Genomic DNA, 17,963 nt, shown 5'->3' with positions numbered 1-17,963 from the left:
ATCATTTTCTGTGTTACTTCCAACTCATTTCCTTACTCTATCCCTCACTAAATAATCACTACCTAGCCCAACTCCTAGGGTCTATTGCACTCCCTTTATGTCGGTGACAGAGGTGTTAGGTGGTAGTTGGGCTTGTAAGCTGGATCTGATACTCTCTGGTTGTTCAAGGCCCCAAAAACACCAATCCTTGAGGCATCACCAACACAGCCCATAATTTTATTAAATAACTATATATATTCTATATTTGATACCATATTATCAATAATCCGTTGTCGTCCAGCGGTTAGGATATCTGGCTTTCACCCAGGAGACCCGGGTTCGATTCCCGGCAACGGAACTTTTTAAATCGATTAATTTGTTTTTCCCCTGTCCAGGAATATAACTGGCCCAGCCCAGATGAAACTTATATTTGGACTGAAGGAAATGAACATAGAATCTTCAAAGGTGGTCTTAGCTACTTTGCCAAAAAAAAAAAAAGGTGTTCTTAGCTCCCCCAACTATAACCCTGAAGCTGATCTTGAAGGCGGTTCGTTTCTTGGTTATCCTCCGATTCTTGATCTTAAAACACAACCTTGTGTTGTGTACACTATACTTGGAGCTAGGGATGACATTTCGGCATCGAGTAATCAAGATTGAAAAACCACACATATCAAAACTATCAATTTTGGTATGGTTTGATCAGCAATTGCATCTCTCCGCACTGGTTATTAAGTTAAACAACTACTCTCTCCTCCTATTTCTCTTCATAGTTAAGAATCAGTCCAGAATTCTCTAGACCTCGACCCAACTCCCCATCTGTTAACCCGCAATGAGGATCCGGTCGTAACTCCTCCGTTTGACTACGATACGGCAATGCACCGGTGCTGTTTGAATCCTCTTTTTAAGTTAAACAACCACTCTCTCCTCCTATTTCTCTTCATAGTTTTCTTTCATTTGTTAGGGATTATTTTCTTCATCTAAACCATAACTTATGTGTTTAACTTGTTTCTCCGTTGCGAAACGGCTAAAAGACTTGAAGTAAAAAAGACTAAAATCCAACAGTCAACTCCTTACGTTTCATGAATCTTCTACAGGAATCAACATGTTATTACATTCCGCAATTACGTGTCCGCTTTTCTATTTCAAATCAAAATTGAATTGCAAGTCTCTAATCAAATGGTGGACTAAATGCCACGTGGCCATTGTCTTTACGTCCATCGTGGCCTAAAAGGGCACCAGCCCTAATGTCTTTGGTACCAAAGCCCTCCAATGGCTTCAACATATTCAACCTTTTTATGATTGATTCCGTAGAGAGAAAGTAACCAAATTTGAGGTTTTGCAACTAGAAACGTGTTAGAAGAATAATCACAGAATTGCCAATGGAATATTGGTAGAGAGAAATGTTAAAATTAATATGCAATACTCGGTGAAAATGATTACCTAACTTTGGTAAAATCTAGTAAGACTGATGGGATCAATACCAATGGTGTTGTGTAACCAATTTCACTAGGGCTACAATGGAGGAATGCCATTCCACTAGTTAAAATGAGATTAGTATTGATGATATTACCGTCAAGATTATTGTATTTTTAGAGTCGTACTAATATCACTAATTGATAACTATTCATTTTATTGCTGCGGCATTACTATAACTCTAATGCAAACATATATTTAGAACAATGGCCGCCTTGATGAGATTTAAGGAATTCTCAATTGTCCATTGTAGCTCTCTACTTTACCCACAAACCAACCAACTCCAAATCATCATGCGATCCACAATCAACTGCAAAGCTCGAGAAATAGTGAAGTACTAATGCCAAGAGTTGTTTGGACTTCGATATCATCTATTACATATAAGCTTCAATAAAGTTCATACGCATATATGAAACACGCTGATAATAAGTAATTTGAATATCAAACGAGTATTAATAGCAGACACCGTTAGATTAAAGAAAGAAAAAAAAGTTATGTAGTGTTTCCATTAGATTATAGGTCTCGAGGTCTAATATTGAATATTCCATTCTCACAAAATAAACAAAAAATTACCGAGGGCATGGTGGTGACTGGATGCACAGATGGTGGATCAGTAATTTCGGAGATGATAGTTAGAAACTTTTGATAACCGAATCACCATTTTGTAGTCACATGCCCGCCACGAGCCACCCGCTCCTGTCTAACTTTTTTAATGCCTGCGCCTCCCATATCGATCATCTCCCACTTCGACGCCGAGAACTAACAAACACTCGCAGCCCCCAAAATCCATCCACCTCCCTCATTTCTCTTAGAGACAGAGAGAGAGAGAGAGAATAGTAAATAGATATAAATAAACCGGAAAACCAACGACCACCAGCATCGGAGCTAGAGCAATATGTGGCGGTGCGTTTCTCGGCGACTCGGCGTTTCTTCGTCCCAAAGATCAGTCGCAGCCAATGACTGCCTTAGATCTCACTTCTCCAGACTCTTCTCCACTGAATCGGTACCATCACTGTCCATTTCTCAATCTTAGGGTTTTCATCCTCTTCTTCTTCTTCTCCGATCGTTTGATTTAGTGTTTTGATTTCCACTGCATAGCTTTTCACCGGTTATTGCTGATATGGATAATTTCAATATTTAATCCGGTTCTAGCTGATTTGGATCATATAATCTACAGTAAAATGAAGGATTTTGACCTGTGCAAGTGTTCCATTTTCTCAAATTTAGAAAGTTACATATTCACCGAAACGAGCTGAAACTTGTGATTGTTGATCAAGATAGGTGAAATTTTAGTTGTTTAGCTTGTGAATCGATTGTATTTTGGTAATGAGATGTGTGATTTTGCTTTGGCAGGCTACAGGACGCTCGTCTTATACTGTGGTGGATCATACTTATGATGCCGTGGTGGTCGGGGCAGGCGGTGCAGGGCTGAGAGCAGCCATAGGACTTTCGGAGCATGGATTTAATACCGCTTGCATTACTAAATTGTTCCCTACGCGTTCACACACTGTCGCGGCTCAGGTAAGAGATGTTGCAATTCGATTGGACTGTTGCATGTAGCTTCATTGAGTTGATGTGTCTATGTAAATTGCTCTAGTTTTTGAGTTGGATATGCAGCATATTCCTTACTGTGTTTGTTAAATTGCGTGTAGGGTGGTATAAATGCTGCATTAGGGAATATGACTGAGGATGACTGGAGGTGGCACATGTACGACACAGTGAAGGGAAGTGATTGGCTGGGTATGTAACTTATTAATCTTGACGCTTCTATAAGCTTATAAATGTGATGTTAGGGTTGGGGTTGTAGTATTCTACAGGAAACAGTTGCCTATAGGGATTATATGGACTTATTCCACTTGCCAACTTTTGCTGTATAACCCATCGTGCACTTGCAGGAAGACACATATATTTTGTGGTTTTATGACTACTTTTACAGCTCTCTATCTTTCAGTTGTATTTTGACATATGGGGGTTTTGTGTTCCCATAGGTGATCAAGATGCCATCCAGTATATGTGTAGAGAGGCTCCAAAAGCTGTGATTGAACTTGAAAATTATGGATTACCCTTTTCTCGGACTGAAGAAGGAAAAATATATCAGCGTGCATTTGGTGGTCAAAGCCTTGACTTTGGAAAAGGTAAGATGATCATCCATGTATGTTTGAAGTTGGTACATCATATCTCATCTTTTCGTTCAAAGCTGTCGACATTGGCTAACTTTAATTTACCTTGTTTATAGGTGGACAGGCATACCGTTGTGCTTGCGCTGCCGACAGAACTGGGCATGCTCTTTTGCATACTCTCTATGGACAAGCTATGAGGCATAATACACAGTTTTTTGTCGAATATTTTGCGCTGGATCTTATAATGAACAGTGACGGTAAGTTAATGCTTAGTAGCTGCACGCGTGATATGTTTTTTTTTATAACAAGTGCAAGCTGCAGTTATAGATATAACCAGCATAAATTTCATATGAAAACACTGTTGTTATTTTTATACACCCTAATAATTTACAGCTTTGAGTATCTTTGTGGAAGAGTACTATAGTGAGAAGCTTTTTAAAAGTAAATAAATCTTGCTTATGATGCTTTTCGTTGATGCTTTGGCATATGGTTCCAGTTCGTTTCTTCACTGGACTGAATGCTAGTTCTTTCTTCTAAAAAGAAAAAAAGCTTGTTGTTTATCTTGTTCTGAATTTCTCATCTTGTGCTGACATCCACATAGGAAAATATGATTAAAAAGATTGTTGTTTGTATATCCAGGGTGTGTTCTTTTATGTTAATTTATTATTGAAATTGGGTATTCAGGGAGCTGCCAAGGAGTTATTGCATTAAATATGGAGGACGGGACTTTGCATCGGTTCCAAGCTTCATCGACAATATTGGCTACGGGGGTACTTTTCTTATTTTGTGCTTTTCATGTTGGAGATATGTCATTAACTTGCTTATCTGAATTAAGCAATAATATCTAAAACTATCTTTTGTGTTTCTTGCAGGGTTATGGTAGAGCATACTTCTCTGCAACCTCGGCACATACCTGCACTGGAGATGGCAATGCCATGGTGGCACGTGCTGGGCTCCCACTTCAGGTATGATTAGGTCTTTCCCACTCTTTGAATCTTCTGTAGGCTTTGCATTTTATCCCTTATGAATTTTCTTGGCATATACCTTCTGCAGGATTTGGAGTTTGTGCAGTTTCACCCTACTGGTATATATGGAGCTGGATGCCTCATTACTGAAGGTATGTCTCTTCTTTTTTTGATACATTTGTAGGTCAACACCACTTTTGATTTTGATGCTCTTTGTTATGTCGGCTTATCTTTCATATACCTTGTTATATGATTCTCTAACTGCAATTCATTAGAAGTTGGAAAATGTTAATTTCTGGTTATTCTTGCAACTTGTAGGATCACGAGGGGAAGGTGGTATCCTTAGAAACAGTGAAGGTGAGCGATTTATGGAACGATATGCCCCAACAGCAAAAGATCTTGCTTCTAGAGATGTTGTGTCAAGATCCATGACTATGGAAATCCGGGAGGGTCGTGGTGTAGGTATGATGTGTTCTAAACTGTCAATCGTTTTCATGTTGACATGGCTGTCATATCTTATTCTTCTTTTTTCAGAAAGGAAATATGTTATTTCAGTTATTTGCTTTGTCTGTTTTTTTTTTTTTTTCCTTTTCTTTTCTTTGTGCGTCTGTTGGTAACTGTTACAGTTGTTTTGATCAGGACCTTTGAAGGACCATATCTATCTCCACTTGAATCATTTGCCCCCAGATGTACTAAAGGAGAGGCTTCCTGGTATCTCTGAAACTGCTGCCATTTTTGCTGGTGTCGATGTCACAAAAGAGCCTATTCCTGTCTTACCCACTGTACACTACAATATGGGTGGAATTCCAACCAATTACCACGGAGAGGTATGAGTTGATATATGTCATGTCTACTGGGCCACTTTCTGTATTCAAGGGCCTAAACTTTAGTGCGTCTCTGTGAAATTCTGCTTTTCTTCACCAACATGGCTTTTTTGTCTTTTCAGGTAGTTACCATTAAAGGTGATAATGCAGATGCAGTAATTCCTGGCTTAATGGCAGCTGGGGAGGCAGCCTGTGCATCTGTTCATGGTGCTAATCGTCTCGGTGCAAATTCACTCCTTGACATTGTTGTTTTTGGCCGAGCATGTGCAAATAGAGTTGCAGAGATCAGTAAACCAGGTAACTTTATTGCCACGTTAACTGAAGATAATTAATAACGAAATGTGTACAGAACTTAAAGATCTCTACTTCATCTTTGTAGGGGAGAAACAAAAGCCTCTGGAAAAGGATGCTGGCGAGAAGACCATTGCTTGGTTGGACAAATTGAGGAATTCAAATGGCTCACTGCCAACTTCAAAAATTCGGTTGAATATGCAACGAATAATGCAAAATAATGCTGCTGTGTTCCGCACACAAGAGACATTAGTAGAAGGTTTCACCTATTCAGTCTTTCATTTTACAAAAATCTATAACTATTATGTATTGCACAATTTAGTCCCTTTCTGGGAACATTAAGTGACTTTGTTTTCTCCTTCAAATTAACAAGTGACTATTATGTTGGGCAGGTTGGAGATTGATTACTGTTTATACTTTTATTCACTCCTTTTCTGTGTTACTCCTGCAGGTTCTGAGTTGATCGACAAGGCATGGGAGAGTTTTAATGATGTTCAAGTGAAGGATCGAACTTTGATATGGTGAGATGTTGTGTATGAGGATGTCAATCCATAAAATATACATTGTTTAGTTCATGAGCTCATAATCCCAATTCTTTTGCCAGGAACTCTGACTTGATTGAGACTATCGAGTTAGAAAACCTTTTGATAAATGCCTGTATCACCATGCATTCTGCTGAAGCCAGGAAAGAGAGCCGAGGAGCACATGCTCGTGAAGATTTCACGGTTAGTCCTGTTTGTTTTTGTTAGAATTGTCCTTTCTTTTGCAATACATAATGAGATTTGTTCTGGTTTTGCAGAAAAGAGATGATGAGAAATGGATGAAACATACTTTGGGGTGAGTTGCCATTCCCTTAAATAATAATATTGTTTTGAGAGTAAACATGTGCTTTGCTTTTTTCAAAGTTGAAATTGGAAATGAACGAGTAGTCACAAAACTAACATTTTGATGATAACCACTGTTCTGTTTTATAAGTAAGATAGTATATTATAAGTTATAATTGTAGAATTTATTTGTCCTATTTGATGGATTATAAAAGCAGCCTGCAGAATTTAACCAATCTCGCAGTTATTTCTCTAAATGATAGTGGTCAATAAACTTTCTTTGTTAACACCTCTATCGTGAAGACCTATTGTAATTTTAAATGTTCTTCATTTAGCTGTCCATATTAACTGGGAATGTATGGGGGAATATCTAGTTATCTACACTGTTGAATTCCAATTGTTCACTCTAAATTATGTGGATTCTTTTTTCAGACACTGGGAAAATGAGAAGGTTCGACTAGACTACAGACCAGTTCACATGAACACATTGGACGATGAAATCGAGACCTTCCCTCCTAAAGCCCGTGTCTACTGAGGCATCTGCTCATCTATAGTCATGCAGATAATCCTTTTACAGGCATGTAGTAATTCCATAAGAAGAAAAGAATTGGTTGTAGGTACAGCATTTTGACCAATAATTGGTGCTGTGTTAGTGACCAAAGGTTTCTAATAATTTCAGTCAGAGATTGGAAAATGTGTCCGCAGCCGTGGAGAATATTTCTCTGAATAGATTTAATTTGAGAACAGGTTTTTGGTATTCAATTGCCAGCAAATTCATGTTTTATCACGTTTTTGGTTTAAGAGCTTGTCAAGGCAATATGTTGGACTTGGAATTGGTGTGCATAGTAATCGGAAGCCAATACTTGTCGATTTAACCTTTGTAAAGATGGAGTTTGGGACTTGCTGAGTGGCTATTCTATGCATGCATGGTGTAGAGATCGGTAGCAGGGATATCACTGTTATCGTATGATCATATCATCGGATATTGAAGGTGATGAGTAATTCAATTCATTCACATCATGAATGTTTGGACTCTATATTATAGTCCGATGCTTTTGCAAATTTGAAATGAAATGTGGCAAAGCACATCGCATTGACGCATTGTGTCCATATTTAGCGAAGTCATCATACTCGGCAGCTCCTGGTAATGGTTGATATCGGCACTATCATCAAGCAGTGATAGTGTTGGGCTTGTTATCCAGGAGCGTTTAGTTCGCTGATAAAATATAATGTTGGTAGAGGTACTAAATTCGGTTTTTTTCCCTTAACGAGGATTATGTAGACCATTGAAACAACTCTTTTACTCTTAATTGCTTGATTATTAAATATACACAGCTACACAGCTATGAATTGGAGGAGCTAGAACCGAAGAAATCCCCATCACTATGAGCAATCCCCTAATTTTTAATTATTCGGGATTTATAAGAAGCAGCAGCTTATTATATGCAGTAAGTAACTCATGTGTCAACTATCTGATCTAGATCCACCAATAAATTACATCACCAGGGAAATAATTAAGAACGACAAATTTTGTTTAACAACCCATATTCTATCTGACAAAATTAAACAAAAAAAGTACAAATAATGACAGTTTCTTGGTCCAAAGCTCCAAATGCAACATGATCAAACTATTATATGAACTACATCCTTTATTATACTCAGTAGGATAAAAGAAAATAGAACCGGTCCAAAACAACAGCTAAGTATTATATAGGATTAGGAAACATCATATTCATAGGACAAACAACATGAGGGCAAGTGGGTTATATAATTGTAGCCGTTATTTCTACATGATTAAGATTTGTGAGTGTAATTGTAATGACTAATGAGTACTTGTTTACGAAAGGGTTAACAAGGACGAGGGATTAATTAGAAAACTATTGAGAAGAGTAGGAAAATATGCAGCATTTGGGGAGAGTATGAAATGAAATGAGTACTTGGTTGATTTTTGCTATGAGGGGGGGTAACAGTGTCTCCCACTAACATCGATCGATCAAACATGTAGTCCAACCAAAAAGTCACTATTGTCTAGTATAATATTGTCCCCGTAGAGTCGTGATACAACTTCACATGAATACAAAATTAATCGGTAATCTACAATTGCGTTAAATTAAAAATAATAATTTTAAATATTTATAAACTTCTCTAATTTACTTCAAAATATGAGTCATATACAAATATTAAAAAAAAAAACCTCAATATAATCAAAATGAGTCACTCACTGATTTAATAATTTATATATTACTTTTTTAATACAAGGTCTTAATCTCCAACTAATTCAATATTAACGGGCATTCTACAAACTTCAATATTTATTAAAACCTTGACCATCCTAACTTTTTCCTGCATAGCTTTTACTTATTTAAAAACTTTATAGTCTAAATTGGCAAGAAATCTTTAAAAAGTAAGTGTGCTGCACGCCGCGCATTATTACCCAAATGTACTTAAATACATGATCAACCTGCAATCAATATTTGAATATCCCCACTTCATCACCACTAGTAGAGTAATTAAGAGAAAATAGAATGGTTTGGTCTACTATCTCTCGAATTAATGAATCTATATATCCAATAATAGTCCCATAATTGGAATTATAATACATTTGATTTCCTTCATTCTTTCAATACATGAATGTTAGTGGATGTTGCTTTCATTTTCAACTTGATTTCTAACTTTCAACTATCTCAAGCTTGCAAGAGTCTAAAAGACGACCTCATTCACTATTTCAGTGGACCTATCTCAAGCTGTTCACGGCTAATTATATTAATTTTTCGATCTATCATATGTATGTATATATGTTGTTCCTATACGTGAGTTGTAATTAATAACCTAATTCTTGTAATTTCAAACAATACATATAATTATAACCTAATTCTTCTCGCAATATAAATATAAAATTAGTAAGTATCTTACGTTATATTTTGTATGGAAAAATTAAAATGAATCGAAATCGAGTGGTGAGAATTTGAGAAGCTAGGTTAGTTTACTTCAAACTTCAAAGTGTGAATATGAGAGGACAAAAGCGAACCGATAAGGCAGATAACAATCAAAGGTGGACCAACAGAAATTAGAAAGATAAGCTAGCAATGGATTGTTTTGATTTCTTGTCTAATCATCCACCTAGGTAGTGACGGCGGACTTAGACCCCTAATTTGGTACTACTTGGGCTGTATGATACTAAATTGATAACATTAATTAGACAAAAAGTATTCTTTTACGCTTTATTAAATTGTAATGAATCATCGACTCAAAATTATATATTTATTTTCCTAGTTGAAAAAAAAAAAACTATATATTTATTTATAGTTTTTGTTTGCATTAAATAGTAAACACAATTTATCAAATCAATAATTTTTTTAAATAAGAGTGGTTGTATATCTTCATTTAGCTCGCACTTCTAAACTATTCGTTTATAAACATAAGAACTGTCAATCAAATTGAAATAATTCATTCCTTGACTTGCTCTGTTGGTCCATTACCTCATGTCCTGCACTCGAAATCAAAAGGTGTTATTATTTTTTCTCCTCTTCTTTTTCAGAAATCTCCGGACTACACTACTTCTCCAAGCTATTGATGCACTTTCATAAACCCTCAAACGTAACCAAACATCTTTTAGTGCCCGAGTTGACTCGGTCACTCAATGTGGCACACACCTTGCTTTCATCTAGACAGGTAATGCCCGTTGCTTCTTCTTCTTCTTCTTCTTCTTCATTCTCCTACCACCGTTGCTTTTCCTCGTTGTCGCATTTTTGTTGGTCCAAGATAGCTCAACTGGGCCCTACTCCGTTCCCTCTTTTCCTCATTAGTCCATAGCACCAGGGGCCCATGTCCCAGCGGGCCCTCTTACCGCCCCATGAAGCCCACTCCAAGATTTTTCACCTTTCCCACGCTCTCTTTTAAGTTTTAACCCAAGGCGTACTTTTTTTTCCACCTACCCCTTGACTCGCCTTTTTTTTTACTGTTGACCCAGGTGTCAGGGACTCGAACGCATCGGGTACAAACAAAGTGGTGGCGATTCAAAGTGAAACGCAGCCAGTTTCCTCTTCCGCGAAAGGTCACACCAACGGACGGCCGCGATCCGCTTAGCTCTTCCCGAAAAGATCACAGCACCCCCCCCCCCATGACGTCAGTCTTCGGGCCCCACCACCGGTCCCCGAACTCAGCGGGCGGGAGGGAAAAAAAAAATTACAAACTGTACACGTGGACCTCCGTGACACGCCGTTGTCAATACTCGAGAAGAAGCGGGTCCCGCTGTCATATTTGCGCCACGTCACGAAAAAAAAATTGGAGGGTTCTGGTCTAGCTTCACTAGGGTTTCCTTCAAATTTTTTTTTTTTTTTTTTTTTTTGCCCTTTTTAATTTAAAAATTGGAACGGTGGGTCCCGCACAGTTTTTGAGGTTTCGAAAAATATTTATTATAAAAGGGGTTTTTATTTTTAACACTAAAACCCTCTCTCCTACCTCCCTCTTTCTTTCTCTCCAGTCTCTAGTCTTTACTAGTGTGTAGCTCAAAATTGTGATCCCGTTGTTTCTGGGCCTCCAGTAGTGTGATCTCTCGGTATGTACTCTTCTTCAGTCACTATCTCTCTCTCTGTCTCACTATATATAAAACTCCATCACTCTCTCTTCTCTTGTCAGTGGTTATTGTATCCTTACAATTAATTTTCTTGTTTGTAATGTGAGTGCAGTGTTTTTCCGGCGAGATTTGGCCGGAGAATGGCTTACATGTGTACAGACAGCGGGAATCTAATGGCGATTGCTCAGCAAGTCATCAAGCAAAAGCAGCAGCAAGAGCAACAGCAGCAGCAGCACACCACCCACCACCACCACCAGCAGCTCACTACGGCGTTCTCTCTCTCCTCTGCTCCATGGCCCACCAGCACTCATCACGCTCCGAGTTTGGGGTACGCGTTGGGGGGTTCGAGTTTTTCCGACCCGTTTCAGCTGCCCGGGAGCTCCGACACGACGGTCGGGGAGCCCGGGTTTCCGTTCCCGAACATGGATCATCATCCGACCAGCAGTGGGTTCAGGTTCTCGGATTTGGGCGGAGCGGCCGAGTTCGACTCGGACGAGTGGATGGACAGTATAATAGGCGGTGGGGATTCAACGGATAGTTCGAACCTGCCCTCTGTGTGCGACGCGTGGCAGAACAATGCCGCGGATTTCGGTCTCTACGCCTCCGATCCCTTCGCCCCCTGCCCGAGTCGACTCAGCGCTCCGTGCTCTTCGCCGTCCGATCTCAACCGAGTCATATACACCGACGTTCACAACCAGAAAACAGCCAATCTCCAACCTCAATTGCCGCCAGCGTGGACCCCATCTCCACCTCCGCCTCCGCCGCAGCAGCAGCAGCCTTCCTCAATTGCCGTTAAAGACGCCAAATCAGCCAACCCTACTCCTCAAAACAACGACGCCGTCGGAGTGTCCTCCAGGTCGCCGGAGATCGAATCGGCGCCGCCGCTACTGAAGGCCCTACTCGACTGCGCCAGAGTCATCGAGTCCGAACCGGAGCGTGCGATCAAATCGCTGGTCCGGCTCAGAGAGTCCGTGTCCGAGCACGGAGATCCAACCGAGCGAGTCGCTTTCCACTTCACGGACGCTCTGTACAGCCGAGTCTCTCCGCCGCAACCGGAGAAAAGCTCCCCCGCCTCGTACGACGCTAGCTGCGAAGAAGACTTCACTCTCTCTTATAAGGCCTTGAACGACGCTTGCCCTTACTCCAAGTTTGCTCACTTGACGGCGAACCAGGCCATCCTCGAAGCGACGGAGAGGGCGACGAAGATTCACATAGTCGACTTCGGGATAGTCCAAGGTGTCCAATGGGCCGCTCTATTGCAGGCTTTGGCTACCCGGTCCACCGGAAAGCCCAGAAAAATTCGGATCTCCGGTATACCCGCTCCGTCTCTGGGGAACTCTCCGGCGGCGTCGCTTTTCGCTACTGGAAACAGACTGTGTGAATTTGCAAAGCTTCTGGAGCTGAATTTCAAGTTTGAACCGGTGCTGACTCCGATTCAGGAGCTTAACGAGTCGTGCTTTCGGGTCGACCCGGATGAGTTCCTGGCGGTGAACTTAATGCTCCAGTTGCACAACCTCCTCGACGAATCAACCACCGGAGTTGAAGCGGCTCTGAGACTGGCCAAGTCGCTGAACCCGAAGATTGTGACCCTGGGCGAGTACGAAGCGAAATTGAACCGGGTCGGGTTCATGAGCCGGTTCGAGACCGCATTGAAGTACTACACAGCAATGTTTGAGTCACTTGAACCGAACATGACCCGAGACTCGCCGGAGAGGCTGCAGGTGGAGAGGCTTTTGCTGGGCCGGAGAATTGCTGGCGGGGTCGGCCCAGAGGAACCGGGAACGAAACGACAGCGTTTGGAGGACAAAGAGCAGTGGAAGTTTTTGATGGAAAGCTCTGGTTTTGAGCCAGTAACTCTTAGCCATTACGCAGTTAGCCAGGCCAAGATTCTTCTCTGGAACTATAGTAATGCTTCGTATTCGCTAAACGAATCTTCACCGGGGTTTCTCTCTTTGGCGTGGAAGGAAGTCCCTCTCTTTACTGTTTCTTCATGGCGTTAATGGCTTCGGTTCGATTGGTTTTCACCAGGTCTTTTATCTCTGGTTGTGAGCCTCTCAGTTTCGATACCCCATTGACGTAGTATCTAGCTTGGCGCTTCTTCTTCATCAGGGCTTTCCTTAGTCATGAACTTACAGTTAGTATTCATTTCATAAGGTTTGCGCCACAATTTGGTTGTTAATTTTGTAGTTTGTTCTTAGTTTTTTGGTTTCCGGTTGGGGCTTTCCTTACAGGTTTGAGATCGAATCTGAAATATCACTAATTGTAAAAATTGAAATTCGGTGGGGGAAGATAGAGGTTCTGTCCCCCTTAGGTTTCTGTAATTCTGTATGTAAATTTGAATCTTCATATTGGATTTAGTTTTCATCTCACTTCAGTTTCATTTTTCCTTGTCCCTATAGTACTTGTACAACATATATATAGCATTCATATCTATAATACTCATCACTGAACCAGGTGTTCTATAGTGTTTTGGGGTTTTAAGAGCTGTTAGATTAGCTCACTGAATGGGGTTAATTAATACGTACTGCAATTAGTACGTAACTAATCAACCGACATCAAGCTCTGAGGTCTCGATGCTCCGAAGCACGCACTGTAGAATTTTCGCAACCAAGGCCTCATGGCTCTCTTTTTTCACTCCGAAGCACTATAGCCGTGACCCAGTGATTTCTTTCGGTGCCCGTGTCATTAGGCCTCAGATTGTACTCTCTGCAGAAATCTACTGCTAGATAGCAGATGTATCTGACAGTTTTAATTGCCCTAATATCTACAAGGTTCTGGTTGTAATAAGTGCTTGACGAGGACCGGGATTGAATGAAGCTGTAAGATGACTAGCTAAGATCTCACTGCCACAAAAAAACTTGCTTCTGCTGCCGGACTTTCTATATTCAGATGGTGAAGTAGCTTTGGTCTTTTGCTTCTGTAATCAATTTCCTTAAACCCTTATGTAAAAGACGATGACTTTGATAGTTGGATTTGCAATATGTGATGTGTAAATGCATATGTGTGCATATCTGGGCCATGCTTGCTGGCTCGTGATGTTGATTTCAATGGCTGTCACTTTCTCTACCTCTCCGAGATCATTCACACTGGCTCCGAAGCACTATAGAATTTTCGCTATTTCTAGCGCTCGTTCCTTAGTTGAGAATGATGAATAACTCGGGAGAGAAGAACCGTCTTCTTTTCTTGGTCTCTGCACGAAAACTCAAATGCGCCAAAGCATGACAAGGAAGGCAGTGGATGATAATGCTGCTTATTATGGTCCAATTGATTGAGACCATTCGAAAGGGTCATCCGTTTATGGAAGGAACGTTTTGAGTGTTTCTGGAAGTTTGATTTGCCTTGGTTGGGTTTGGGGTCCCCTTGGAATTCACTGTGTGTTGGGGGTTTGGTATAAGTCTCTTTCAACCTCTTACTAAGTTCACCGGGAAGTTTACAAACTCTTCCTTCCCGACTTTTCACTCATAGAGTTTGAATTCATCACATCTTGCTGAAGATGCATTGTGTGTGCTCAGAGTGATGGGGCTTACATGTCTAAACATACCAATTTATTGAAGCAAATAATTCTAAGAAAGACCCCCCAATTATTGAAGCTAATAAACCCACCCTGGCCCCAAGAGGAAGACAACGTCCTACGATTAGAATTGATCATTATTACCTGATTTGGAAACTTAACTTTTTTGGATTACGGCCTGTTTTTGGAAACTTGCACAACTCACACGATTAATGGTTAGATTGGTCAAGTCATCCGATAGAAACATAGCACAAGAAAAATATATTTTTTAGTCGGTTTGGGACAATTAAGGGATATTAGTGGTATGAGAAATTTTATGTGGGACTACACGTCTTCATCTCGATCATCGGCTGGCCAGATTAATTAATCCAACAGTACCTTGCCCAAAATCATTCCATGGCCAGCCATTGATTAAAGAACCAATTAAATAGTTATTACATGAACACCATAGCATAGCATTGAAGTAGTACGTGCCTCACACATATCGAGAGATTCTTACGAAGGGCAAACGTACTACGTGGCTGGTATGGCTGCTCAATCAGTGAACATACCTCCTTGTGTTTTGGATATTTCATTTTAATAAGTAAGAATAGTTTCGGAACACGCTTAAAATTTTCTGAGTTTTGATTGGACTGCCACGTGATACGTTTGCCCCATGTAAGAATTTATCCAACAAGTTAATGTATTAAATATTAGACAAACACTGATGTAAATCAACTCAACACATGCATACGTTTTATAATTTTCTTAACGAAATTTGATTGCGAATTCAACACAATTTTCCACATTTCATTTCCCCAAGTTCTTTACTGTATTTGTATTCAGATTTTGTAGTGATTCGATGAAGATTCATATAAATTTTATTTTACAGGCAGATAATTATCACATAAAGTTTCATGAAAGAAAGACCAATTATTGAAATTCGCTCGAGAAAAATCAAACTACTATCAATCATAAAGAACTCCAAATTATTTTACCATCTTGTTTTTAATTGCTTGGCTGATAATATCTTGATTAAGAGTGTATATGATGATTACTTGATTAGCTTTGAATCAGCAATAATTAAAGCGATGGTTAAAAGTTGAAACTTTTACACAACGGTAATAGAATAGTTCCCATAGTAAGAGTCACCACTCACCACCTTGCCTGGGGGACTTTTTACTTTTTTAGATTTAGCTTTTGACATTAAGCTAGAGAAGGGATTGGGTGTACGAATGGTCTGTGTTTCTTGCGTCAGGCTCCGACCTGCCTACACGTACGACCACAGTGGACTATGAATCAGCGTTCGTCACTTCAATCCTGACGAGTTTGACGATCTGGTAGGTGGTGTTAGTACGGCTCCAGCCGTTTCAATGCGGTGCGTTCGATGACGTCATATAGGCTGCAACTCCGGTCGGGTGGTCCCCCGGCGGTCAGAGAGGCAGTGCTGATTGTACACAGAAGTGACGTGTCAGCAATACTGTTGCTGACTGGGCCGTATAGTATCGCTGTAGAGTGAGTGGTATACATCAGGTCGTAGTGTACTTTGCCCTGGAGGATATGGAGGTTTACTATTTACAGATTTACTATTCCGGAACTAGATTTACTGATGAAAATTGTACTAGCCTTTAGAAAAATATAGCAATGAGTCATAGAATTGTTCAACAACTGAGTTTAGACTTCTAGGATCTCCGGTGGATGCTTCAAAATTCATGTGCCATGACGATTAGAGTTGCTCTATGTGAAAGAAAAAAGAAAAAATTAACTACATAGGTTTAGTGATGATTAGAGGAAAACCCCATAAAGGGTCGACACATTTATGGCAAAATTTAATCACATCGATCGGACCTAAGCAATTCAATAAAACAGTGAAGATTATGTACATTTTTTCTTTAGTTTGGAAGATTATTTATGTTGGCTTACCTATATATATAGTTACATTTTCAAATTTCATAACGTATCATTAATCATTTTTTTCTTTTTAATGATCCGCATTGAGGAAAATGTCCTTTTTTTTTTTTTTTTTGAACAATCGATATTGAGGAACATGCTTAGAGATATGCTATGTATATTTTGAGCAGCTCAGTTGCTCTCCTTCATCCCAAACAGGCGAGCACCTCAACTAGCTCCTCATCGACTTGATATAATCTGATGGCAAAGTCATGGCATAACAGATGAAGGTTGGGCCTCGCTTGGGTCTTAGGCTGTTGGGCCTAAGTTATGTACCCTATGTTTGTGGTTTGAACTAGGAGAGTACGTACAGTTGAATTAATCCCCACGTAGAGACGGTTCTCCCTCAATCCTTGAATATGTCCATCCGATCCTACGAGTCATTACATGAACCCGATCGGGTAGCACTTACTAAAAAGAGGATCAAGACCCGTAGAACCGGACGTACTTGCCGTTTTAGATAGCTCTTACACTGCCTTATAGTTAATGGTGCATCCTCATCAGTTCTCTTCGTGTATAAATATACAACGTACAGTAGTAATCGAAAACCATGCAGAAGATGATTCATGCAATCAGATCAGTGATCAGAAACCAGGCACCGTCAAACTTAGGCTGGAAAGCTTCTAGGGTCGGATTCATCAAGCAGGCCACAAGAACTGTGTCGAGTGATCCGGGTAGTAAACACAACATGGACAAGGCAGAGAACCCAAATCAGCAGGCCGGGACTGGGTAAGTCGCTTCTTTTGTTTCGCCCTATTTTCTGGTATGCATGTTTAATTACGGTATAGTGCAATCTTTCCTGGTCATTAGCCAAGGAGAAAAATATTGGTAAATCATTTTTATCTATATTCAAGAGTAGAATGACATATCTTCGAATTAAGTTTGAGTTGATTTGTTTTTAATACCGTGCATGTGACTATGGCAATATTACTAATCACACTGAATCAATGTTCAATGATATCTAGGGACGTGATGTCTCATTCATTTGGGGAGGGGTATGCGAGTCGCTCCGATGAAGAAGGATTTGGAGGAGTGTATAGCGATAACCAGAAGCTTCCTAACAAGATTGAGCAGGATCAGCTCATCCATGAAAACAACCCTGCTTATGACAAGACTCAGGGAAGTGAAGTCAAGGAGAAGGAGAGAGCTCGTCACCAACCCAGTTCACACTGAAGCGAAGGAGATCAAAGGAAGCCATGGATCAAGTTAGCTAGCTATTGCGTTTTCTACGTACCTATATATTATTTCATTTTTGGAGTCCTTGAATTACTGGGATATGACCCCTAAGAGGACGGTGAAGACGTGAAGTTGTGTCTTTTGTCATTCCTTATATTTAAAAACATATATTATTTCTCGCATGTGTCTGATGAGATGCCAATCAACTCTTTTACTAATCAATCAACAATTCTTAAAAGAAAAAGGGAAAAAAATACAAACAGTACCCAACCTATGGCCCACTAGTAACTTCAGT

At 40.1% G+C, this 17,963-nt stretch overlaps 3 protein-coding genes and 1 non-coding gene across 4 annotated transcripts; all 4 read left to right on the top strand.

The window, feature by feature from the left end:
- The first annotated feature begins 265 nt into the window (after window positions 1-265).
- Window positions 266-337, top strand: TRNAE-UUC (transfer RNA glutamic acid (anticodon UUC)). The gene has a single exon. It is a non-coding gene; the product is annotated as a tRNA-Glu (tRNA).
- Window positions 338-2,183: 1,846 nt separating this feature from the next.
- Window positions 2,184-7,277, top strand: LOC133718283 (succinate dehydrogenase [ubiquinone] flavoprotein subunit 1, mitochondrial). Its single transcript, XM_062145100.1, has 16 exons — window positions 2,184-2,455; window positions 2,806-2,973; window positions 3,105-3,192; window positions 3,441-3,587; window positions 3,689-3,829; window positions 4,257-4,342; window positions 4,445-4,537; window positions 4,626-4,689; window positions 4,856-4,999; window positions 5,177-5,364; window positions 5,484-5,658; window positions 5,741-5,911; window positions 6,104-6,173; window positions 6,257-6,377; window positions 6,452-6,489; window positions 6,909-7,277. The coding sequence occupies exons 1-16, from the start codon at window positions 2,348-2,350 to the stop codon at window positions 7,009-7,011; spliced, it is 1,905 nt and encodes a 634-aa protein (XP_062001084.1). The 5' UTR covers window positions 2,184-2,347; the 3' UTR covers window positions 7,012-7,277.
- Window positions 7,278-10,894: 3,617 nt separating this feature from the next.
- Window positions 10,895-13,421, top strand: LOC133718273 (SCARECROW-LIKE protein 7). Its single transcript, XM_062145091.1, has 2 exons — window positions 10,895-11,034; window positions 11,165-13,421. Exon 2 carries the CDS (start codon window positions 11,193-11,195, stop codon window positions 13,050-13,052), a length of 1,860 nt encoding a protein of 619 aa, XP_062001075.1. The 5' UTR covers window positions 10,895-11,034; window positions 11,165-11,192; the 3' UTR covers window positions 13,053-13,421.
- A 3,604-nt stretch (window positions 13,422-17,025) lies between these two features.
- LOC133727559 (uncharacterized) lies at window positions 17,026-17,846 on the top strand. The gene is made up of 2 exons (XM_062155154.1): window positions 17,026-17,221; window positions 17,458-17,846. The coding sequence occupies exons 1-2, from the start codon at window positions 17,043-17,045 to the stop codon at window positions 17,663-17,665; spliced, it is 387 nt and encodes a 128-aa protein (XP_062011138.1). The 5' UTR covers window positions 17,026-17,042; the 3' UTR covers window positions 17,666-17,846.
- The last annotated feature ends 117 nt before the right edge of the window (window positions 17,847-17,963 follow it).

The sequence above is a fragment of the Rosa rugosa genome, chromosome 1, assembly GCF_958449725.1.
Source record: "Rosa rugosa chromosome 1, drRosRugo1.1, whole genome shotgun sequence".
NCBI classification, from domain to species: Eukaryota; Viridiplantae; Streptophyta; class Magnoliopsida; order Rosales; family Rosaceae; genus Rosa; species Rosa rugosa.
The sequence above is the reverse complement of the archived record's forward strand: the minus strand, read 5'-3'. Positions and strand labels throughout refer to the sequence as shown.